Source organism: Metarhizium acridum, assembly GCF_019434415.1.
Source record: "Metarhizium acridum strain ARSEF 324 chromosome Unknown scaffold_405, whole genome shotgun sequence".
NCBI classification, from domain to species: Eukaryota; Fungi; Ascomycota; class Sordariomycetes; order Hypocreales; family Clavicipitaceae; genus Metarhizium; species Metarhizium acridum.
The window spans coordinates 282040-306859 of NW_027094034.1; the positions used below are offsets into that span (position 1 = coordinate 282040).

General features: G+C 50.1%; 8 protein-coding genes across 8 annotated transcripts; 5 read left to right on the forward strand and 3 right to left on the reverse strand.

The window, feature by feature from the left end:
- Window positions 1–5198: 5198 nt before the first annotated feature.
- Window positions 5199–5618, reverse strand: J3458_016878 (uncharacterized protein; the record flags this gene model as incomplete). Its single annotated transcript, XM_066121048.1, has 1 exon — window positions 5199–5618. One exon carries the CDS (start codon window positions 5616–5618, stop codon window positions 5199–5201), a length of 420 nt encoding a protein of 139 aa, XP_065973981.1.
- Window positions 5619–9048: 3430 nt separating this feature from the next.
- J3458_016879 (uncharacterized protein) lies at window positions 9049–10600 on the forward strand (the record flags this gene model as incomplete). The annotated part of the gene is made up of 4 exons (XM_066121049.1): window positions 9049–9202; window positions 9261–9704; window positions 9761–10239; window positions 10322–10600. The coding sequence occupies 4 exons, from the start codon at window positions 9049–9051 to the stop codon at window positions 10598–10600; spliced, it is 1356 nt and encodes a 451-aa protein (XP_065973982.1).
- A 2193-nt stretch (window positions 10601–12793) lies between these two features.
- J3458_016880 (uncharacterized protein) lies at window positions 12794–13099 on the reverse strand (the record flags this gene model as incomplete). The annotated part of the gene is made up of 1 exon (XM_066121050.1): window positions 12794–13099. One exon carries the CDS (start codon window positions 13097–13099, stop codon window positions 12794–12796), a length of 306 nt encoding a protein of 101 aa, XP_065973983.1.
- A 1088-nt stretch (window positions 13100–14187) lies between these two features.
- Window positions 14188–15433, forward strand: J3458_016881 (uncharacterized protein; the record flags this gene model as incomplete). Its single annotated transcript, XM_007815700.2, has 3 exons — window positions 14188–14411; window positions 14632–15019; window positions 15141–15433. Exons 1-3 carry the CDS (start codon window positions 14391–14393, stop codon window positions 15431–15433), a joined length of 702 nt encoding a protein of 233 aa, XP_007813891.2. The 5' UTR covers window positions 14188–14390.
- Window positions 15434–17713: 2280 nt separating this feature from the next.
- Window positions 17714–19336, forward strand: J3458_016882 (uncharacterized protein; the record flags this gene model as incomplete). Its single annotated transcript, XM_066121051.1, has 6 exons — window positions 17714–17798; window positions 17870–17896; window positions 17951–18066; window positions 18132–19048; window positions 19108–19235; window positions 19302–19336. 6 exons carry the CDS (start codon window positions 17714–17716, stop codon window positions 19334–19336), a joined length of 1308 nt encoding a protein of 435 aa, XP_065973984.1.
- Window positions 19337–19840: 504 nt separating this feature from the next.
- J3458_016883 (uncharacterized protein) lies at window positions 19841–20239 on the forward strand (the record flags this gene model as incomplete). Its single annotated transcript, XM_007815698.2, has 1 exon — window positions 19841–20239. One exon carries the CDS (start codon window positions 19841–19843, stop codon window positions 20237–20239), a length of 399 nt encoding a protein of 132 aa, XP_007813889.1.
- Window positions 20240–20271: 32 nt separating this feature from the next.
- J3458_016884 (uncharacterized protein) lies at window positions 20272–20892 on the reverse strand. Its single transcript, XM_007815697.2, has 2 exons — window positions 20673–20892; window positions 20272–20603 (listed from the first exon to the last, which is right to left on the reverse strand). The coding sequence occupies exons 1-2, from the start codon at window positions 20826–20828 to the stop codon at window positions 20376–20378; spliced, it is 384 nt and encodes a 127-aa protein (XP_007813888.2). The 5' UTR covers window positions 20829–20892; the 3' UTR covers window positions 20272–20375.
- Window positions 20893–21823: 931 nt separating this feature from the next.
- Window positions 21824–24041, forward strand: J3458_016885 (uncharacterized protein; the record flags this gene model as incomplete). Its single annotated transcript, XM_066121052.1, has 2 exons — window positions 21824–22361; window positions 22416–24041. The coding sequence occupies 2 exons, from the start codon at window positions 21824–21826 to the stop codon at window positions 23945–23947; spliced, it is 2070 nt and encodes a 689-aa protein (XP_065973985.1). The 3' UTR covers window positions 23948–24041.
- Between the last annotated feature and the right edge of the window lie 779 nt (window positions 24042–24820).

A 24820-nucleotide genomic window follows, 5' to 3' on the forward strand; every position in this document is an offset into this window, starting at 1 on the left:
TTTGTAAAGCTGCCAGCCAGATGGATGGCCAGCCTAGAAGTAGCAACGCCCGTCAGCACCACAGAAGGTGGCTCTTGGGCCACAACATTCCCTGACACAGCAGCGATTGAGCGGGCAGCAACGCCCGTTGCAGTAGAATGGATACCCTTGTTCGCAAATTTGGGCGTCAGAGGCACTGAGACCGCTTCGAGCAGAAGGTTGTGATTCGCTTGCTTCGTTGACGTGATTAGATGTGTCCCCTTCAATGACGGGAAGCCTCTCTGCTGTCTCTCTGTGGCTGATAGAAACCGTAGCACCGAAAAACGGCAACAGAGCGAGAAGTGTAACAGTAGGTCTCATGGTTACTTAGCACGTAGGTGGTATTGTGGAAGGACAAAACAGCTTTTGACATTTCAGTGGAAAGGAAGTTGGCGGTTCCCCACGAGAGAAGTGGGAGAGCGTGGCGACGAAGTGCATATAATACTCCGTATAGCCGAACAAAATCGAAAGCCCCTCAGTTGTCGGTTGGCGATGTGCCGACCCAGCCCCGGTCAAGTTACTCTGCTATCATAGGATATTCCCGTGCGGCTGGGGGGTTTGTCTTAGACCACGGAATGCCTCCGCGACACAGCACGATCCAAACGAGAGTGACTGCGGTATACGGAGTATATGAACTCTTTCTATTCTCACGCTCTCTGCTACATTGATGAAGTTCGAAGAATCCAAGTGATCAGCCCTTTCCAGCGTTCTGCTTCGTATAACGAAAAACAAGTTCGAAAAGTCTGATAACATTGCCATTGCCCTGGTCTAGCCCTCTTTATTATGCTCCCTTCCACGCAGTCATAGCGGTTCGGTTGATGGCCCGGCCCTAAGACACTCAAACGCTCAATTTTCAGCTTTTTCTGCAATTTGACGATCGTAGGCCTGGGATCCATGTTTGCCAAGGTTGATATGTGACGAGAGTGATGGTTTCGGTCTTTCCAAAGTACAACAATGTGACAATACTGTTGGGCATCCAGCCCGAAGACAGACTGTCTCGGGCGCCCCGAAATATTCCTGAACCGCCATTGGTTATGCGCAGTGCTGTGTCTCGGAATGTGTCTGTCTTTGTAAGTGCCGACTGTGTGCAGCCCCCCAAAGGGGCCAATCTGTTTGGGAAAGTCCCAGGAGAGTAATAAGAGTTGATGAAACTTTCTTTACTCAGAGAAGGGTGTACAAAAAAGATGATCGGAGGTGCAGTATTTTATTTCGAGTTAGTCCGATCGCTCGTTGTGCTGGTGGCAGGACTTCAGCTTGTCGCAGGCGTCGGCTTTGACGAACCATGTTGGTGGTGTTGACACAAGAGATTCAATTGCAACTACAACGTATCACTACTTTCTGCACTGGTTCTTACGCAATCCAACCTCACGTAACAGTACTGTTCAGCTTGTTCGTTTGTGTGATTTGTTTACTGCCATGACGTAAAAGATACAGGGTAGTGACTAGCCACGCCTTGTATAAGCATGATGGGATGTGGACATGCATTTGCCACCGGACTTTCTCGAGCCGCACAACATCCGTGGCGTTTGTGAACAGTTTTACTGATCTCCTCATGATTCTTGTAGTCCCAATATGGATTGGTCTGTCTTGATATCTGCACATGTAGGTGGTCCGCGACCGAAGACCAGAGAACGCGGTGAGGTTTTGACTTAGAGACGTGGGGGTTGATATATTTAGTTGAGAAATAATAGGCTAGCGCAAGTAACAGACGAGGCCTGGTCGTTGCGCAGTCGCGGAGAGAGAGGCCGAGAAAGCGCCAATTCCGCCCGATACTCCAGCCGTGACCGAGGCGCCAATTTCCGTCGACTCTTTCTTGTTCCATCCGAGCCTCTCACTGTTAATCTTTGCCTTAGATGTGCTGATTTAGACCTTCTGTTCCTTGTCATCGGTGACCCAATCAGGAGCATCGGAATTGGGGTTGACATCGAGAAACGATTGTAATCCCTTTGTTTTGACAGAGTTGCGCACATATAAGCATTTACGATCGGATTGCTTTAACTTGCTTACATCAATGGCGTCTTTGGAAGTTTCCATCAGACCCTCTGAGTAAGGAAACACCTTGCCCAGATGACGCTTGGTGCTCCTGAGATGACGTTGAACGAGAGGAGAGTTGCGGATGACTGCAGCCAAGTCGACGTCACCCGTATCTTGCCGGGGAAAAACAGAGCTGTGCACAGCTGCGGCAGACAAGGACAGTGCTGTTCAGAGCATTATGTTGACCATGGCCGATAGCAGTTGGTCGGAAAGCGGTAATGCAAGTAACGAGAGTGTTATAAACCCCAAAAATGGAATGTTAGAAGGAGAGTAGAGTTGTCCGTGTTGGATATTGACTGCTTTGTCCCTTTTGGAAAATCTCAAGGCGAGAAGCTTGGATATAAATACTCGTCTAGCTGCACAATTCTTGCTCAAGAAAAAACAGCATCATGCTGCCGCATAGTATTTTGGGACCATGGGGCCTGCGAGAGGGCGAGATCTCATATCATTCGTAAACGTATCAAGATGTAACGACGTAATTACCAGCTTCGCGAACCACTTGCATGACTCGAACCAGGCTTCGATGACCTGGCCTACGTAACGGCAAGAAGAGAGTTTAGAGACAGAAACCTTTGCGGGCTTGATCATACACTAAGAGTTGTTCTATGCAACGAGCTGAATGGCATGGAAATTTGCGAAATGGTCTCAATTGCCGAGAGTAATATTGAGGGTATCGAGTTATGAATTCAACTATTACTACAAAACTCAGCTTGCGACAAGGGGGCCACAGAGTAAATCTCAGGTCCAGCCTCAGGTTTAGCCGGGGTATTTTTATGCAGAAATGAAGTAAGCGGTAAAGAATTATTATATATATCTCATATATGTTCGGTTTTATAGTAGAATGATTCGCTGCATAGGCTGGACCCGAGATTTACTGGGACCCCCATGATACAACGGTATTTGAAACCAACACTGATGGTATCAATCCTCAACCTTGTCTGAGTGCCACGTGCCACTACACAGCCCCATATTGCTGGAGACGTGTCCTAAAACCGTCAAGTGGCACCAGACGGTTGAAAGCAATTCCTTTAAGCGTGGGCTTGTTACACTAGCAGGCATAGACCGGTAGATGCCGCATAAAAGTCAAGTCTGATTACATATGGAGGCAAGACTACGCCTCGGAAGGGTTAGCTCTTGTATGTTATGCCATCAATGCTAACGAGTTGGTGAACTGCGTTCAACCAGCGACATATATCCGTGTGCCTACATATAAACCACATCCACCTCCTCAAGGGCCCATGTTTTCTACTCGTCGTGCTCGCTCCTTGATCTAACGCGGAAAGGGTGACTCATCGGCTCTCCCCAGTGCCTGCCTGGGGACCTTGTCTCTCTGTCTTCAATCTCATCAATCGACGCAGAGCCCCATCGAGTGAGGCAGCACCATCCGCCTCTTCCAAGAGAGGAGTCAAAAGATGGCGGTGACGCCGCTCAAACGCTGGCCAAATGAGCTTCTTTTGTCTCTCTTGGACTTGCTATCCTTGACTGACCTGCTCCCTATCAGTAGGGTCAACAAATCTATCCGCACCATAGCCCTGCCTCTTATCTACTCGACCGTTGAGGTAACCTGGACTTGGGATCGCACGCCGCCTGTCATACTGCTACTTAGAAGCCTTCTCAAGCGACGCGAGCTCTCCGGCTTCATCCGCAACCTACGCCTTGTGGGAAATGGGTTTGAAGATAGGCCCGAACTCAGGGAGCCGCCCGTGGTCCCCATTAGCGTGCCCTGCTCAGCAAGGCATCAAAGGTCATAGCATCTACCAGACTACCCTTCACCAAGCTTTGGATAGACGAGTTACGATGTGGCTCCGTCGACGCTATCGTGGCACTGCTTCTCGCCATGGTACGTCGCTTCATCTTGGGCCCAACTTCACCGTTCAAAGCCGTCTCTGGGGAGTGATAGATATTTCAATGCGCTCTTTGCGAGCCATCCAAAAGCTATAAATTACCCGCATATGAAAACCTACGCCTCGTCGAGTCCGAGTTTAGGTCTAAAGAATGGCACCACATCAACGCGCGACCCATGTTCTTCCACTGTTTTATCTCCCGAGCATCCAGAACCTATCAGTATCTATAGGCAACCCGGTAGAATTTACCTGGCCTTGTTCGCATCCGCCAGCCCCCTGATCGATATTGTCATTAGATATCTACCGGCTGCGCGAGTCACGCATCGGCCCCGTCCTCTCGGTTCTAAAAGGACTCCAAAGGCTGCATTGGCACTGGTCTTACCAGCCAGATCTTGACGAGGAGGTCAGTAAAGGCGTGTTTGACCTCGACGCGGCAGCAAAAGCATTGACTGAAGTTGGTGATACGCTCACCGACTTGACTATTGGTGCCATGACACGCCCCAGGATATCGGTCGGGGATTACGACCGTCCTCCGCTGGAGTGCGGGGGATCGCTGGATTGAATTTCGCGCTTGAGTAAACTTAAGAAATTATGTCTCCCATGGGTCCTCTTGATGGGGTTCTCGAAATCACAGGCTAAGAAAATCCTGAGTGCGCTTCCTTTAAGCCCTGAGTTGCTTGAGCTAAGTGGCCGTGAGGAACGGGAATGGCATAAGGACGACTCTAATATAAACGCGATAAAACTAGAGCTTGCAAGTCCAGCCTCATCGCGCTACACTTGCTTGCGTCGCATTGTTCTGCCTATTCCTTCAGAGTTCAGCGAAATGACTGATGAGCGGCAAAAGGAGCTATTGCGGGACTCGAGTTGGGGTGAATTGAGGAGTTGGAAGATTGGCAGCAATAGCCTGACAGGTATTCAGTCTCCAACGTTTCGGTTCTCCTGCAGGTAGTCAGCACCAAGTGACAATTTCACCCGGTTACTGCTGCCCTACGATAATATATGTTCTCGCAACCGCTTCCTATTTCCGCGGCGTGATGGTATACGGTCGCCTCGACGCATCTCCGGTTGGAACAGAGAGCAGGGACTTGACCGATATGTACAGATTCCATGAGGACTTGTCGTTTCAGATGGCATATTCCTTGGCCTTAAATGTCGCCCAACTACTTTCCAAGCAAGGCAAGTAAACGTGTTCAGCGAATGCGAGGCTAACCAACAGGAGAGAGCATCATTGCCATTTGCAGCATCTCACTGCAAAGCGCCCAATCAATACTCCTTTCGTTGTTCTTACTTCAGCAAACTCCTTTAATTTCTCAATATGCACTTCATGAACGACTTTGGCGTGAACCCTAGCCTTTCCAAACGTTCGGTCGCGTCTCCAATCAGCACAATCCGTGTCATATCCACAAGAAATCCATCCACGGACTCCTCGCCCTGAACAGGATCAGGGTCCTGTTCTTTCACGTACATGCCCTTCCCATCTCTCCAAATCGGCGCGCCTGGCGCATCCGCAACGTTTCCCTGCCGCCCTATCTCCCCACCAGCGCGGGAGTTATGTGCCATGCGGACGGCAGTGCTGACGGCTACGTCCGTTTGCATCCCTGCAGTTAAAAGAGACTTGATGCCTCTTTCATTGAGAAGTTTCTCCAAGGGCGAGTTGATTAACACACTATGGCCGCGCTGAGTTATGATGACTTTATCTGCCGGTGGCGCCCTCTTCTGCATTTTGGCCTCTTTCTCCGCCGCGGTCTGAGGAGGAGGCGGATCGTCAAACGTGTAGACGAATTCGAATTTCCTATGGCGGTAAACCTTACATTCGCGAGTTCTAAGAAGTCTATACCACGCTTTTGCTTGCCGTTGGCACCGTAGGGTCCTGCGTGAGAAGGGTCACTGGTGCATGGGACTGTCGGTCCAGACAGATTTATGCTTGCCGTGGATAATTGATGGGCGCTGGCCACGGGGACGTGTCAACTGGTGTCAATAACGCTGCTGCAATACTTGGTAATTGGCCAATAAATTGGCGGTTACGTCCTGTGGCTGTAGCTGGTGAAGCCAACCCTCGTGTCGCAGAGCAAAATCGTACTTGGCCCCTTGCTGAGTTGGTCCTTTGTGCTCCAGCCGGTTTTATAGGTGACAGGTAGCGGACTGGGAAGCAAATGACGCCAATGAGTGGGATATACGCGGTTTCGTATAGCATCTCGCCTCTAATATGACGGCAAGCGCCTTTTATCACCTCTGAAGCTTCGGCATTTTTTGACTTGGCCCTATGAGGTGATGTGGTACTCTTAACAACTGTCTCTGGTCAAAGTCGGAGTTGATTTAGACGCTGCTTCGGCAGAACCGCCCTCTTCATGAGCTGTAGGGAGCGCCATGCATGTGCATACTTGCCAAACTCTTGTCCGTCATCGCTGAAGATGAGGTAAATTCCCGTCGGTTTCTCCACTTTTTGTCTCCTAAAGAGAATGCCTTTATTTCAAAGCTATTCATCCTAGTTCTCCTGCACTCTCATCGTTTTCTTGTCGTTCTTATCGAGATACTGCACAAAATATCCATTCCATATAAATACACACCGCTTCGAGAATCCGAGATAAGAATCCTTCGCATCTTGTCACTTCCCAAAACTTCAGATAAGGCAGACGTAAACTGTAATATTTTTCACGTCAATCTGGCTGACAAACCAGCGTATAGAGCGCTACCGTATACATGGGGATGATTGACCTTGTAGACTCCATCTGAGTTAGCACGACCGTTGCATCTGGAACGTATACGTCGATATTGAAAGTGACTGCAAATTGCAAGGCTGCAATGAAAGCTCTATGCCGCGATGGAATCACTGCAGCAAGCCGAACGAACAAGCATATTCCTCGGGGAAGTCGATGGCGAACATATTCATTCATTCATGGCTTCTTACAGGCTAATAACGAGTTTTACTGACACCACCGCTGCGGGAGCACAGATGGAACAGAATTCGGAGTTGAGCATGTAGATGGCCAGCCTGATATTTAACAGTCGACAGTTCGAAAGTGATTTGAGATTCATGGAGGACATTCCGCGGCCATGGTGCGGCCGTTTAGGGACCTTGCAAGAAGTTGCGGTTGCCAAAGCTGTTTCGGTTCTGTTCAACAATACCGGGCTCTGGGATTGGGAAGAGCTTGACCGGCACCTTAGGACTACTGATACAAGCAGAAAAGCCCATGAGCCTCAGATTACCGAAGCGCTTCCTCGGATATTCGACCTGCAGAATTCTGTCAAGGAGCGCAGATTCAGTCTTCTTGAACTATTGATCGAGATGGGCCACTCAAAGCGGCTCGTTGAGAAAAGTCGGCGGCTTGATGTGTTATGCCTAGCATGAAATACCTCGCAACATCGGGTGACTGGTTTGCCTTCGTGGTTGCCGGACTTCACGATACAATTTGCACTCGTCGTCCTCGGATACCCGCAATCAGTACAAAAGGTTACAAAGAGAGAGCGTATCTACCCCCGGACAAATTCTGGCTATCTTGCTACACTAAAATATAGCTCCGATTAGACGTACTGTGCTTCGAAAGACCGGGACTTGACCTGGAACATTTGAGAATCCCCCGAGCGATGGCTGTGCTTTGAAAGTCCAGGGCTTGGTTATCGAAAAAGTCGCCATTTCCAGTGAAGTTTACGACGGCCCTCTTCATCCCGATCTCTAGAGCGAATTCGTGGCCAACCTCCTACGGAGGTCCTCGCATGGCTATCTTGGAACCTAGACCTGGCGACCATCAACAATTTACAACATTGGTCGCAGGACTCCTGTTTCGACTCATCCGCCCGGACACTCATCGCCGATACTGTTCTAAATGGGGGCCAAGCACAGCAAGGCCGAATGCACAAAGACGCAGAATGGGCCCAAACGCAGTTCCATCCCGAGGCCCAGTCCTTTGAATGGCGAAGTCAAGTCGAGGCTGGCAGGGAAATGCCCGAGCGTAACATGTTCCATAAACAGCGTGTGCACTGGACGAACGAAAGCTTGCCGTAACAGAAAATTGGCACTTGGCGCTTGTTCCGGATGACACCTTGGTCGGCGATGCCATCACTATCCTTGTAGGAGGGAATGTCCCATTTGTTTTGCGCAGCCAAGGCGATGAGTTTCGATTAGTTGGTGAATGTTATTGTCACGGCATGATGAAGGATGATTTCATCTCCGGACAAGGGATGCTGCGTATTCTCCTCATAAGTTTGTGATTGTTTAATAGAATCAACCTCCATTCGACGAGGTACAGAGTTTACTTCAGTGAATCACGACCGTGCCAAAATGTTATGCTCCAGGGTTTAGTGCTTCTGTAGGTATAATAGTCCATACTTAAGAGGACTGTTTGGATCCCCGGAATTTGCCTTTTCGAGGCTTGCGACAATATTGAAGTGCAAGAATATTTCCGCTTGAACAGTTCTCAAGGCTTCTAGATAACTTTTAGAGACCCTTGATGACATGCATGCATGTGGAATTATACATGATGGTACAGTTAGCTATTCTCGTTTTAAATAAACACATTTTTTCTACGTGAACCGCTTATCTTGATAGATTCCTCAGGTACGAGCCTCCAAATGATAGTAATTAAAAAAAACATCACGATGACGACGCAGGCGCGCTAAAGAAACTTGCTTTAAATTGCTTGATTGAAAAGTGAAGTAAGCGTTTATTTCCGATAGTATAAGCTAATATAACGCATTGATATATGTATATTTATAGTGTATAGCGCAGTTCATTGCGATTCTTTTGCGTACGACCAGTGACATGGTGTTAATTCACTGGGCCTTACCTGACGCAGTGCCTGCACAAACATTTCGAAAGGTCGAATGAAGTAGAAAACTCAGAGTCTAAAGTAGCGGAGTGAAACATCAAAGGGCAACTTGCGCTCCATTCTCTCGGTGGTTCACTCTCAATTGCCTGCTCATCCAGCGGTGGCGGAAAAGCCAATGACGACACCACACGATGGCGACCAGAGAGCGCGTCACCCTTCCATCATCGACAAGTGCGCCGCAGTATATAGGCGTCATGTTTCATACCTTCAGATGGAATTGCATCCCGTTTTTAATCTCATCAAAGTCGTATAATCAAGAACGAAATCAATTCCCATACTTCTACAGAACCTTTCACTTTAATAACATTGACATCAAACACTTCAAAATGGCCGCACCTCAAGCTGCTCATGTTGTCGAAAAAGTCATTGGCCACGATGACAATGCCATCACCGCCCAGGACGTGTCCAATTTCCCGGACGCGGGTGAAAGTGACCGAATGAATGCCTTGGTGTGGATGGGCAAGAATAAAGTCGAAATCGGTACATCCATCAACCACCCGACTTTGGGGAAGTAATCAGCCTGACAAGAATGCCACAGCCCAGGTCCCCAAGCCAAAAATCGTCGAAGACCGAGACGTCATCCTCAAAGTGACGGGCAGCACAGTATGCGGCTCCGATCTTCACCTCCTGCACGGCTCGATCCTGCAGCTCTTCAAGGGGGACATTCTCGGCCACGAATTCTGCGGCGTCGCCGAGCTCGTCGGCCGACAGGTGCACAATGTGCGAGTTGGCAAGCGATATGTGGCTTCGTTCCAGATTGCATGTGGCGACTGTTTCTACTGCAAGAAGGGGCAGTCTTCGCAATGTGAAAAGACGAATGCCAATGCCATGATCAACGCCATGTACGGGGGCAGAACCGCGGGTATGTTTGGCTATTCGCACCTTACGGGGGGGTTTGCAGGCGGGCAGGCAGAGTATGTGCGCGTGCCGTTTGGAGACGTGAATCTTCTCGAGCTGCCAGACGATGTTCCCGACGAGAAAGGTGAGTCCAACACCCCCATGACCTAGTTTGTGAAAGTAAACTGAAATGAGGAGCAGGTCTATATCTCTCTGATGTCCTGGCCACGTCCTACCATTGTGTCAAAGATACCGGCGTCCAAAAAGGAGACAGCGTAGCCATATTTGGCGCCGGTCCCGTCGGCCATATGGCTGGTGTATTTGCTCTTGACAGTGGCGCCAAGAAAATCATCTTTGTTGATACGGAGCCGCGTCTGTCATCTATCAAGACCCGGATCCCTCAAAAGTACACCTCTCAAGTTGAAGTAATTGATTTCAAAACAGTATCAAGCGGCATCACAAACTCCAAAACCGTAGTCAGCCAACTCAAGGAATTATGCGACAACCGCGGCCCAGATGTGGCGCTCGAGTGTGCAGCTGGAGAGTACGCCAAGGGCTGGCTGCACTGGTTGGAAATAGCTACGGGCGCGGAAACAGACACTAGTGAGATTGTGAATGAGATGATTGAGAGTGTTCATTCGTTTGGGCGATGTGGTATTACTGGTGTTTATGTTGGATACGTACGTTTTTTGGTCTCCTCTCTTTTCAACCCCCCCCCCCCCCCCCTTCTGCTATTACAGAGACTTGGGCTGACGGACCTAGACAAACCACTTTAATATTGGATCTCTGATGCAGCGCGGCATCCGATTTATCGGGAATGGTCAAGCCCCTGTTCACATGTACTGGAAAGACCTCCTAGCAGCAATTCAAAACAAGGACCTCGATCCGCTGCAAATGGTCTCTCACCGGGTTCGACTTGAGGACCTCGATAAAGTCTATTACATGTTTGACAACAAGGAGGAAAACATGCACAAAGTATTTGTTGAGACCAAGTTTTCGGCTCCTGCCGCGCAAGGCTCGCCGCCACTTACGCGATACTGATGTGGTATTCGTTTCGGCACGACGAAAAAGGTCATGATATGCCGCAGTAAACACGCAAAATGTAATCAAGTTATAGTTGTTAAGTCACTTATTTGTCAACACCCGGTTTGCGCAACCACTACCGGGGAAAGCACAAAACCCTGGGAAAAAGTAAAAATGAGTGTAACTAGGAAGGAGACTGGGGATTGGCCAATATTGCAGTTTAAGTTGCCTGTTTTGAGTGAAGCAGGGTCCACGAGAATGTAATCTGTTAAAATGTTTGCTTTGGATTCCAGTCTTCGTATCTATCGTGTAATGGGCTCAGTCCGTGTTTATTCAATAAAAGGGTGCCTCGTGTTTTGGTATTCGGCCAAGCGCAGCTATTACGGGATCTTTTTGCTCAATGACCAAACGATGAAACCCGAAAACGTCGTGACACGGTCTAATGCGACTCGTATAATACAATTGCTCACAAGAAGAAAAGATGACTCCCAAGGAAACCCCTAGCTGAAGCTGTTTACATAATATTCGTAAATGGGGATATTCATTGAATAGGCACGTCGGTTCCATCACGATGTCAGAAGCTCCCTCAATTCCAGAGACTCGACACCCTTTAGCGCGGCTTATTGAACTGCGTACAGTCAAAGCTCAAGAATCGTGTCGTCAGTAACACGTAAATATGCTGCTTTCGGCTTTCGTCATGATATCGTACGAGACCCCAATGTCAACGAGCAAGTTACTTCAAGGATAGGCAAAGCGAAGAGATCTAGAGCCGGCAATTTATTCCTTTCAAGGGCCTGGCCTTTTCGAGGCCCTTCGGGGACCCTGCCAGGGGGCCGCCTGCGGCGAGCTTGGTGGCATCAACAAACGCGATACCATAAACGTAATACTATGAACAGAATATCAACTAATTGCCGAGGAGTAATTATTTTTCTTGAACTAATTAGAGGCATAATGATGCCAATATCATATCAATTCGATTGATCAAAGAGATTTCAAAAAAAAAGGGGCTAAATGCAGGGCATCTAGTAACACTGTATTCACCATGAAGCATCGCGATGCGTCAGACACACTAGCCATGCCTATATTATATATTAAATCAAAGAGATAAAGCGGAATCTGCCTCACGTTCCGTATTCACTCACTCGGTCAACTTTTTGATCTGCTTTGCCTAATCATGGCTTTAGCTCTACGAGTTGTCTCCTATGTGGAACAGGAACATGCTAGGCTATGAAGCATATTTTTCCATTTTTATATTGTGGTAACTTTTAGAGGCTGGTTAAACCATCGCCAAATACCAGATGTGGCCCAGGCATTGAAAACTACAATCGCCCGTCCCCGAGACGGGATTTAGGTCAGTGATTGCCAGCAAGTCGGACTTGGCATCGGACGAACGACTCATGTTTAGCGCACTTATTTTCAACAGCACCAATCACATTGTACTGATGCGCCTGTGCGGTAGGTCTTCGTATACGCCTCGATGACAACGGTCGGGTAAAGGACACCATCGCAACGACCATGGAGGCGCGCCAAAAGCAGTCGCTTTAAATTACTTAGCCAGGGAGTTAGTAGGCTCTCACTCAATCAAGTACAGACTAACGTAGCTATCTAAAAAGATGAGAACCTCTCTTTCTAGAGACGGGTTCGTTCCGGGCTATGCTAGCGAGCCCTTATCGGAACATGGCACCTGTCACACAAAAAAAGAGCGTCCACGTATCTTGCGCGTGTTTTCCCCCTTACACTAACGACAGCTCCTCTATGTGGACTCAACAGGATGCGAGTCGATGGTGCGTCCAGCATTAACGCAAAACCAGCACACAAAATATTCAGGTCGTCGCCGTGCACTTCGACTCCATACTACGGATTAACGCCACGATTGTTTTTGAGTGGAAGAAAACCAGCACGGAAGCCAATGTGGCGGCTGAACCGCCATCAGCCCTGGCCGGGATGAGATCCCGTCATGACAGGATCACAGGGTATGTCTGGGCGACTCAACCTCAGCCGCACAACGCCATCGCGGTATAACGGTACAGCTCTAATTATAAGCTAAATTTCACATCCTGGATTAGGCTGACAGGGCTGCATGAGCATAACTCGCAAGCCCAAATGGTCCACGACGTGAGGGCGAAGAGATTTTCGCAACAGGATGATAGCGATGGGAAGCGGTAAGAATTTAAAAGAGACCGTTTGTCCATCGGGAAGCAAATAGTCACGTCACACTTCTTGTTGTTCATTTGCTCTTGAGAATTTGTGATCGGTCTGTCTTGCCATGACCGGGATACATCTCCGTACAATGAAGAGCCTGTTTATCTTGGCAATGGTGCTTGGCTCTCGGCCAAGCACTTGGTGTTTCGGGATGGGCATACTCTCTCGGTTGGTCTTGGGCTCAACACCAGTCTCGCCATTGAGAAAATACATTAACCGCAGGTACAGCGGCGAGATCCGACAACTCGATCGGCTCGAGTCGGTTCGACATGGTCGCTCGAGCACCCAGGTCCCAAAGGTGGTAAAGGCGGCCATAGTGGCGGTGATAGCAGCAGCAGCAGCGGTTCTGATTCTGGCTCTTCGTCTAGTTCGGGATCTGGTTCTGGCTCAGGCTCGGGATCATGCAGCACCTTATTCAGCTCTACAACCAACTGCCTGTCACCGGAAAAGGTCTGCGGTGACGCTTGTATCCCCTCCTCCGCCACGTGCTGCACATATGGGAGCAGTCTGTACTCGTACTATTGCTCGTCCACCGAACGCTGCGTATCGACTTCTTCTAGCAGTTTGTACAAGTGCTGCCTGTCTGCCAGTTCCTCCTGCACATCAACTTCGTTAAGCGCCAACTTATGCCACCGCCGGGACATTAAGACGCGGAACAAAACATGTGCCTCTGATGCTGTTCGTGCGGGGGTGAATGCGTTTGCGATTGTTCTGATGAGCAGCGTCTTCATTGGCGGATTTGTCTTGGGACGAACCTAGCAAGGTGGTTGAGGCGAAGTTGAAGGCTGTGATGGATGATGACGATTTACGATGTTGTAACTATGTGGAGGCCAGTTGGAGCACGGAGTAGGACAGGGATTGTCTGGTGTAAGAAAGAAGCTGGGGAATCGCCCCCTTAAACCTGGGGTTTGGAAGGGGAGATGTTGGCTGATTTGATGTTTTGAAGTGAAACACCATAATGTCCGGTGTATCCTGTTTCATGTCATGTAACATTAGCTGCCGTCTCATTACGAAAACAGGACGTAGTTTCTGGGCAAAAAAAAAAAAGAAAAAAAAGAAAAGAAGAAAAAAAGGTAATGCCATGAAAGTGCGTACTGTACCGACAATGTCTTTCTGACACTTGATTGCGTCAAGTGTAATAGGCACCGCCGTCCTCGTTCCTCATCATGCCTGTGACCGTGGCCATGGCGGGAGTGACGGGGCGGCTGAACTGCAGCTGAAGTCAGATGAAGACGTCAAGTCTGGTCAATGCCTGCCTTCGAGTTCAAGGCCTTAATCAGGCCAGAATATTGTGGGGAGCGCCTTGACCAGGGTTATTTGTCAACAGAAGTGTGACAACATCTGGAAACTCGGCCTCTTCAGAGCCCTCACGCACGGCGTCACGAAGTGTCATGGTGTGACAAGTCGTTTCTAACATCAGCTGCTGCAGCACCAGGAATTCGAATTAGTCGAGACCGTTACGAGCCGCGTCATTGATTGTGTCTGGTCTCTAGATGGGATGACGACTGGGGAATATTAACAAGGCGCGGCTCTGTGGATCATACGAAACGGGGGACTCTCAGGCTGCGTTTTCGATACGACGTCGGCATACCATTGCTGGTGATGAATGAAGAGGGAAAACCCCATGGTTCGTGGTTTTTTTTTTTTTTTTTTTTTTTTTTTTTTTTTTTTTTTTTTGCATATTCAAGTGCTATCAAGACTACCACGACGCAACATGCGCTGTTTGTGCGCACGAGTTTAGTAATGACTCTTGGTTGCCTGAGGAATTGAAATTCTCCATTAGCCAAGCAGCGGCAATTTCGCGCCTTTTGCGCAAATGAAAACCTATTTACTTATCAATCTGGCAGCCCGAATGGCGCACAGCTTCCTGTAGTCGGGGTAGCGGCAACTGCGATACGTCTCATGATTTTCGAAAGCAGAGAATGTGGATGAACCGGTTCTCACCATGTCGGGCCAGGTCGGTCCTTTGCGGCAAACCGTTGCAACTCCGCATGGCCTGCCAAAACAGCGGAGGCAAGAACTACACCAACCGCAACGCCTGCGGTGTAACGTCCAAGCCAAATCTAGGTTCGCCATTCACATTGGACTTCTGGCTTTCCAAGCCTGCGTGGCGCCGAGCCTCCGTCAACACGTTGCGGTGCTTGGTCGGGTGCACGGCAGGAGACTTTTCGGCAATGTGGTATCTCCAAGCATCCCAACCGGACCTTGGCATGGGGGCCATCATGGCCATCTCTAGTACGTTGAATCTCCACCAGAAAAACCCCGTTTTACGCTCGGGAGAAGCAAAAAAAAATCTCTCTCTGTGCAGTTGCGCCATTGTATTACCTCGGTTGACCCGCGTTCCGTGTCTGTGCAGTGGCGAGCGGCATAACCACCTCGCTTGCCCTCGAAACGGTTCTACTTCGCAAAGGTCGCGACGGCATGTCCTGGCCGGTTGCCGTGAAAACCGCCGCCGGCATGAGCATGATATCGATGATGACCATGGAGTTGGCAGAGAATGCCGTCGACTACCACCTCACCGGGGGTCAGATTGCCATCGATTCGCCCGCCTTTTGGGTCGCCGGTGCTGTGGCCATGGCCGCGGGATTCCTCGCGCCTCTACCCTACAATTACCTCCGGCTGAAGAAGTACGGCAAGGCCTGCCACTGAGACTTTTCAATCTTGTGCCGTTGCCGTCATACTGAGTGTGGCGTCATTGCGGTGTAAAACGGTGCCAAGGCTCCTTGCCCGAACATGTCATGGCGCCATTCAGCCATAAGCATGTAGTCTACGTGTGTGATGAAGTTAGGGATTACGAAAAGAGATGAACTCTAATTTTCGTCTTTAGTAGTCGGCGCCGAGAGCGGTAGATATACACCAAGGTTGTTGTGTTGTGCTGTCAATTCGACTCTCATCATACGTGTTGGCATATGTAGGCACGTTTCACATTCGTCGCAAATGCCAAATTGGCCCCTTACATGGTATGATTTGGAAGTTTATCATATTCCTGTTTCTCTACGTAATCCGCAGCTCCTTTTGTGCTTTGCAGCCGAAGCATAACGGAGAAGCGAGGATCATATGTCCGTAACGTCTTCTGTAACAACGTGGCTGTTTTGATCTCCCACAGTCAGTAGACGACGTCTTGGGATGGAAGGCACCGTTGAGTAAAGCTGGCTCATTCTTGCCGTCAGAGGAAACAGAACAAGGTTATCCCATCAGCTTGCCAAAGGATGTGCACCTGGGGTAGGCTGACACTCGGATGAAACGAAAGCAGCAAATGCATCTCCCTCGGCCTCCCCCCACGAGAATTTTCTTCTTCTTTTCATGTTTTGATTGGAGATCTGATAAGCCGCCCTCATGACAAAGTTCGATTTAGGAATTAGCAGCGAGAACAGCGCTGGGCGGGATTTCGGCGTCCATTCGGCTTTTGTTTTTGAGTTTGCATCCATTCAGACCACCACCACCCGGACTTTGCCGATGCATTGCGATATACACGACCCTGATGTCAAGATCCGGCACTTGGAAGATTTTTTGATAAGACGAGTCGCATAAAGCTCGGTAATGAGCACATCTAGCATGCCATTCCGATGGGCGATTTTGGTATATGCCGTTGGTAGTCCACCATGCGCAGAGTTGATCCGGAATGAGTGTAACCCTTGATACATATATTTGGAGAAGGCCTGCAGACAACTACTCAAGAGATGGTCTTGTGAGTAAGTTGATGACGATCAGCTACCTGCTCTGCAACTCTGTTCTGCATGTTCGCATATGCACAAAGACCAAACAACCCCGATTGCGTGGTGTTGAAGGTGCGAACCGCGAAATCTTAAATGATCATGTGCGTATTATCCAACACGGTAGCCAAACGACAAGGTTGGCGTTTGCCGTTTAACCGCGCAGTGGATATGTACATGGATTGACTGCATGCAACCTCGGCGGGCTGATGGCCAACTGCCGCGATTGTCCAGGACATGTAGCCAAGAAGCCGGGGATCTGGATCGAATCCAGATTCTCGGCCTTGTCCTTTCTGGGATTGTGAGGTCAATGGATGGAGGCTGGTGAAATCTGTCGCAACAAGCGAAGCCCGCATTGGAGTTTCATGAAGATCAAACTGGTTTTGCTGGCCGTCAAAGAAGCTGCGACAACACCAGCGTCTCTCACCAAGAGCTTCCAGCCTGTCGCGAGTCAACGTCGGCCCTCTCGTAGCTGGACTCGGCCGGTTTCAGGCGCAATCGGAACGTCGTACTACCGCTCAGACTAGTCAGGGAGCGCACGGTCGTGTCATGACCCCCGAGGCAAGAACTTGACAACCATTTGTCATGTACGGGGTCTGACGTACGCGGAGAACATTTTGAAGCCAAAGCGTCTCCGAGTCCCTTTGCAATACTACCAAGTGACCGCCGCCGGTGGTCCGTGGAATCGCACATCTGCCCCATCGGCAACGGCAAAGTCTATCTCGCCGTCTAAATCAGGTGGCGTCAGCCGTTGCCGCAGGCAAACCTCCGCTCAGGGTCCTTGCTTGCTAACATCATGGCACACGCTGTGGTCTGGTGTGGTCGAGTCTGTTACGCATCTTATCAGTCATGCCTCATGCTAAAGTTGGAATAGGAGTTGCAGACGAGATGCGCATCAGACGGAGACTGATAAACGAGTCGAGGCCGTGAGCCTCCACATGCGAGCACACCGCATTTCCTTTTAATTACCGGCTATTACTCTAGCTGGGGACGTTTCTTCATGTTCGTGCTCATAAATTGAGTAGCATTCGTCGTTTTGAGTCTTGGTGGCTGGACCATCAACGCTCTGTATTTGTTTCTCCGTCTGTGAGGCGTCTACCCGAGAGAACACGGCCTGTGGATGTTAATACAATCATCCCCCCCTGCCGTCCGACCTCGCAGCTAGATTAAGAAAACACTGAATGGTATCCGCGCATACTGGCGATTCGTGGTCACCATGGAAGACGTGAAGCCTCAGTGCGGCAACAAGGAGGGAGGGGGACAAGACGAATACGACTTGCCTCTTCATGTGGTTGGCCTCTGTATGTACTACCACTCGCTCTCGCATCCAAGCCCATTCGTACACTCAATCAACTAACATTGCCGTCTGCAGTCGTGGTTCTGTTCATGTCGTGTCTCGGTAATTATCCCCAACTACAAGTCCAGTATCTTGCTGTATCTAATAGCGCCCTAGGATGCGGCTTCCCCGTGGCGGCCAAAAAAATCAAATGGCTCAAGATTCCCCCCAAGGTGTTTTTTGCCTGCAAACATTTCGGCACAGGTGTTCTTATAGCAACAGCATTTGTTCATGTGAGAAGACATTTCGCACAAGATTGGAACCCAGCGCATGGACATGTTGCTAACAGTAAAGCCAGTTACTGCCCACGGCATTCCAGAGCTTGGGAGATCCCTGTCTCCCCGACTTGTTCACCAAGGACTATCCTCCTCTGCCCGGCGTCATCATGATGGGCTCTCTGTTTGTTCTTTTTGTTATCGAAATGTGGCTTAACTCCAAGACGGGCGGACACTCCCACGGCGGGCCAACGGGGGCCGGTCTTACTGATCATCATCAACATGGCGCGGGTCGGCCACAGGCACACTCGAGGGGACAGCAACACGCGCACCATCCGGCGGCTGTCTCTGGCCAGGCAATTGTTCACCAGAACCCCGCCATGGCGTCGGACCAGAAGTCACCCGTGTCGGACTACGACAGGAAGTCGTTGGGTGAGAAGTCGTTTGATGATCGGACTCTTCACAATTACGACGACTACGAGAGGGGCCGCAGGCTGTCGACAATGCCTGCCTGGTTCGTCGCCTTTTATGAGCAATATGTTCGACAGCACACGGAGATTATGGATGCACTCCAATCCCCCAAGGACAGTCTCAATGCCGTAGACGAAGAGAAGGCCCAAGTCACAATCACGGAATATGCCGTGGAAGGCGAGGAGGCCGTGGACCAGACCCTCTTGAAGAAAATGTCTACCAACATCACCTTGCTTGAGGGAGGTATCTTATTTCACTCTGTTTTCGTGGGCATGACGGTATCCATCACAATAGAGGGTTTCGTCATTCTTCTCGTCGCCATCTCGTTTCACCAGCTGTTTGAAGGTCTCGGTCTGGGCTCCCGAATCGCAGCCGTACCATACCCCAAAACCAGCATCAGACCGTGGTTGTTGGTGTTGGCATTCGGAACTACTGCACCAATCGGACAAGCCATCGGTCTCATGACGAGAAACACCTACGACCCCGACAGTGCCTTTGGTTTGATTATCGTTGGAGTATTCAATGCAATGTAAGCTTCTCGTTGGCGCGAATATTTCCGGCTTACGCGGTTGGACTAATCGGGCACAGTTCCTCCGGGTTGTTGATCTACGCTGCGCTCGTCGACTTGCTGGCCGAGGACTTCTTGTCCCAAGAAGCAAACCAGCTCATGCGCGGAAAGGAAAAGGCCAAGGCATTTGCTTGGGTTCTCCTCGGAGGTACGTAAACAATGCGAACTACCCGTCATGTATTCCAACAAGGCTAACTGGGGTGTGACTCTGTAGCACTCGGCATGTCCATTGTGGGCGCTTTTGCTTAGGTTGGCCATTGCTGCGAAAATGACTTGACACGGGGCACGATTCGTCGTGTAAAAGAGTCAAGTTGGTTACGAATTTGATGATCCGGAGGATTTACGATCGCACGTGTGTAAGAACGCAGAGATTGACAAGTTATGGTTTGTGGAATTGACTGCGGAATGCCGGCGGCGCGGGATCTGAACACTCTGCCAGCCTTTTTTTTTTTTTCGGGTGTAACTAAGAGACTACTTTTACGCGCAAGGCTTATCCTAAGGGGTCTGGTGGCTGCGTTCGGCGTAAACTAGCTTTCTTGTGCTCTTCCGAATACCCGAAGAGCTGAACTCGGGAGACCAAATCTCACCCCGCCTATTTATAGGAATCACTCGCTGTTTCTAGACTCTCTTGGAAGTCAAACATGTCTCTTCATCCAGAAGCGAAGCTGAAAAAAAAAGGACAAAAAATCGATTCGGAAGCAGGACGTGACCACGCCATCGCTCTCTCGGGCTGCCGCACAAAAAAACAAAACCATGGCACTCGCTACTGCGCATCTCCGCGTAGCCAGGCCGACTGATAACGTGGACGCGCTGCTGCCCTTCTACTGCGACGGGCTGGGCTTCCAAGTTCTGCTGCGCTTCAAGGGACACGACGGTTTCAACGGGGTCATGCTGGGACACAGAAACGCCGCGTACCATCTGGAGTTCACGAGCAAGACGGGACATGAGGCGGGGACGGCCCCGACGCAGGACAACCTCCTCGTTTTCTACCTCGCGGACTCGGAGCCATATCGTGCCGCTGTTTCGAGCATGGAGAGGAGCGGGTTCAGCCCTGTGGCCAGCTTCAACCCGTACTGGGATAAATGCGGAACGACTTTTGAAGACGCGGACGGCTACAGGATTGTTTTGGCCAATATGGCAGCGCCTATTTAGCAATTTTTCACGCAAGAGTGTTGGTAGACCATGCACGAATTACTAAATACTACATGATTGAGAATGGACGAAAAGTTGCACATTGAGGTCTCGCACAAAGGAATTCGCCTGCGCCTGCGCAGAGATGCCACCGCACCTAATTATCAACCCGTTCAATCTTGCCGCTGGCAACGTCGCAAATGTATCCCGAGATGGGCACGTCCAGCACGAGAGGACTCTTCTTCAGCACCTGAATATCGTCCAAAACACTCTGCTTCACATCGCCAAATGGGAGGAACGAGATGTGGTCTACATCCTCGCCCAGGTCCTTCCGAACCTTGGCGCGCAGTTGCTCGTCTGAAAACGTGAGCATGCCGCAGTCAGTCTATTTTTTTTTTGTTTTTCAACACCGTCAGGACATGGACCGTGGGCGGCAGCATTTGGAGGCCCTTACATGATGGACGATGACAATCTCCCGGGTCCCTAGCAGCTGCTGCGAAATGACGACCGAGCGAAGCGCATCGATGGTACGACCTCCCGCATTCCGGATTACGTGGGCGTCGCCTTCAGAGAGGCCGAGGGCTTTGGCTGGATCGAGTCGCGCATCCATGCATGCGACGACGGCGACCTTGCTATTGAGGGTCAAAAATAGGTTTTCTCTGTTGACCAATGCCAAAAAAAAAAGAGCCTGCTTACCGACTGGGCGGCAAGGGCAAGGTTCCCTTGTCAAAAGTTGCCGCGTATCGCTGGTTAGCTGCCTCGAATTCCGTACTGGCAGGCATGGTTTCAGACGATGGCTGTCAAGCGTAAATTAATTGCACCCAAATGTATTTCTCGATAGCGAGCTCCATCAGGGTTCGTACTTGCAGCTTGGACTTATATATCCCATGACCAAATGCCCTTGCTATTCGATCTTCGGCGCGGGGTATGCCAAAGTCGCCATCTCAAACGCTTCTGTCGCAATGCCATGCAGACTTTTGTCTTGGGGCCGAGCCAATGGGAACACCACCAAAACGCCCTTGTGTTGGACTAGTTTTGGTAGAAATCCCAGACAGGCTCAGCGCCCGCAGGTCGACGGTGGCCGAAGCAGTTTTGTGGGCAGAGGTCGTGCTAGGACGAGTGCATGTCGGCAATGCTGCACATGTGGTGATAAATGCCACGTGCTTAAATCTAGTGCCGCATAGCGTGAGTTTCCGTGTTGGGGTTTGCCATCTTCACTCGTTGAAAGGCTAAAGACTCGTAGTGGATTTCGCATTGGCAACTCCTGCCTCAAACTGCATTGGCGTTTTGCTCGTGTATGCCCGAGACTTGGCCAAACATTGTCGAAGGTATTCCGGATCGAAGGCCACGTTGGCAGAGGTATGCCTTGCTCTCCATATAGCTTAAACGAGTGCAATATTACTAGAAGCATGTCAGAAAAAACTTGTTTTATATTTGTCCTGTCAGCCCCGTGGTGGAACACGGGGTATGACCGGGACAGGGCTTGCATTTCTTCCCCTGATCCTTGTCGTGGTTGATTCAATGTTCAAGACAGCGGAGTGATTGTGACATCTCAGGAGCCCGCAGTTTTGCACCGTTGTCTGTTTCGCTGAACGTCCAATAACCATGTCGGAGCACGCGCAGTCCGATCCGTCTGTCATGGTCCAGCTTCAATCAATGTTCCATGCTGGTACAGAAGCCTTGCCGCCTCACCTTTGCCAGGTGTGCGCGGACATGACGGGCTCAGCGGCGGGTTTGTCTGCCTTGATTTCATCACAGGGCTACCACCACAGCACAGTCCCGCAGGTTCGACAAGCCGCTGCGGGAGGTTGCATGTTCTGCAGCACAGTATTGGACATGGTATTGACTGGCCACTTGTACAGTCGCATCCCCGGCCAAGCTGCCAAACGTCTGCAACTAGACGACACCGTCAGAGCATTGGTACGGAGCCAGGTGAGTCAAACGGCCCAATACGACAATCATGGTCTCAAGGCGCCAGTTGTGCTTCTGGAGGCCATCATTGTAAACTGGGTATACCAGGGACAAGTGTGTGACTTTCATGTACTTCGAACAAAGGTTGGCTTCTACATGGACAGGCCTATTGTGTTTGGAGCATTTACAAATGCTGCCGAGCCTGTCCAGATTTGCCTGGTGGAATCGGCAGGTAAGTCAACGGCAATGCTGGAGTTTCTGCACTTCCTGGCTTGACGAGATTTAGGTAACCCTGTGATTCTCTCCTTCAAACCGCAACCTTTGTCGATATCCACTGTCAGTGATGACATGGTTGAGGGATATATGCGACTGCTGAAAGAATGCACAACTCATCACTCGTCCGCTTGCCCCCCGGACGTGGAACATCTCCTACCCCTTCGCGTTATTGACGTTGACTGTCCGGGGACGCCGATGAATATTGGCCTCGTTAACAACGGCAATGTTCCCCGGTATGGCCGGTACACTGCGCTGAGTTATTGCTGGGGCAAACCTCCACATGTGTTTAAAACTACAACGTCCGTGATGCAGGACCCTTCCCTAATAGATTGGTCTACCGCGCCTGGTACCATCTTAGATGCCATCACCATCACCCGAAGACTTGGGATACGATATCTTTGGGTAGATGCTGTATGCATCCTGCAAGACGACGAGGACGACAAGACGACTCAAATCAAGGACATGGCGCGGATATATAAGAATTCTGCCGTGACAATTGTTGCTGCGAGCGCATCCGGCGTGAATGAAGGGTTCATCAGGGACAAGTCAGTCAAGAGCATCGCCTTTCCAGTAAATGCCATTGATCCTACTCGCAATACGGGGCTGCATGTTGGAACACTCTGGGTCCACGCAAACACTCCCGATGAGCCTGAAGAACCTGTCGATTCCCGGGGCTGGACGCTTCAAGAATCCCTTCTCTCTCCGCGAATTTTATACTACGGCTCCAAGGACGTAATCTGGAAGTGCCAAGCAAAGCCATTCCAGCCCGTCGTCGGGTCACATAACCTCTACAAACCCGAAGGCATGCGACGACTGCCTTCCATCATATTCGGCATTCAGCTGCCAAGCACGCAGTCTCCTTTGGGCCACTGGCCACACATAATGTCGGAGTATTCCAGGCGGAAACTGAGCCTGGATGTGGACAACTTCCGTGCCATAGGCGGCATCGCAGAGGAGCTTCAGATAGCATCGGGCGACACATACATTGCCGGGCTGTGGAAGAACAACATGGCCAAAAGTCTTGCGTGGTTCCGGACGGACAGGACTGTGCCAAGGCAAGCACATGATTCTTCCTTCAGGAGACCGACGTGGTCTTGGCTCACTACTCTGTTCCCTGTCGCACAGATCGGTATTGAAGCAGATGCTGGCAGCGGTGAAAGAGTTGAACTCCTACGCTGGTCCGTAGAATTAGCGGACACGACTGCCCCCTTTGGCCATGTCATTGGAGGAGCTCTGGAATTGTCTGGCCAGGTGATCAAAGCATCAGACATACCACTGGCTGTGATTTCCACCATGACGGTGATGCTAGACTCTGGAGTATCTGACGATGATGATGAGCAAGCAGGCAGGTTCGTCGGCGACGAGTACTACTACTTGCTACTTGGAAATTGTGGAGAGGGAAAGGACAGAATAATCATGCTGTTGCGGGAACTCGTCGATGGAACGTTTGTGAGATGTGGCGTTGCGCATTTGGATGCGAACAAAGCGCTATCTATATGGGAAACGGAGAGGGTTCGCAGGACAAAGGTTACGTTGGTGTAGATGTGAAACAGGCCGAGCGACCATCACAGTAGCAAAATCTTGCATGCAAGGCAATCTGTACTTGTCTCTATGCCCACCCAGACCCTGGCATGAGTAGGGCACTCGCGCTCAATACTGAAACAGCCGCGCACTGCTATTACTCCGGCTTCTCGTGTCGGGATGGCCCTATCTTTATCCGAAGATGCAGGCATACAATCCTCAATATTCAGATAAAGAACATGATATGACATCCTACAAAGTAAAAGCTACATAAACATACATGGCGGCCCTTATTACGACTGTATTCCAATACCCAGCGAATCACAAGCTGGAGCGGTTTGGCGAATTTGTTCACCATTTCTTATGTACAATCTACCTGGTACACTTTCGATTAGCTCGAGAATTCCTCTCATCGTCGCCTGGTCACCTCTTGAAAGGCTAGAGTCGCAGATAGCAGGGGGGTATAGCGGCGTCATCTCTCAACCAGTCACCCTTGGGCCTAGCCTAGTATAGTGAGGCATCGATATTCCAGGTGCTAACAGCGATTTGGAACTCTACGACAAATAGCCAGCTTATGTACTTCATGAAGCCGCTATAAATGGAGTCTCCTGATTAAGCATTTCCTTATACTAGTATCATACGTATCCAATAATCCCACGTGTATGATCGACTTGGGTGAAGACATGCGATTATCCCATATGATGCATTGGGGTTTAAGAGATCAGCACTAGTTTTCTGGTGTCAATTGACCATGTTGGAATTTTGCATCAATTCTTGATGTGCCATTTATGTAGACCCACTGCTAGAGGACTGGGTTCACTGAAAAGACTGTGCGTACCTGATCTGCGTCCGCATGGATTTATATTTTGTAATTTCTTGTCACGCCTTTGACGG

Excerpts from the sequence above, each read along its gene's own strand:
- J3458_016884 (XM_007815697.2), bottom strand. The coding sequence starts at position 20,828 with ATGGATGCGCGACTCGATCCAGCCAAAGCCCTCGGCCTCTCTGAAGGC. Across the intron at positions 20,604-20,672 it reads AGATTGTCATCGTCCATCAT|ACTGACTGCGGCATGCTCAC; the intron begins GTAAGGGCCTCC and ends AAAAAAAAATAG.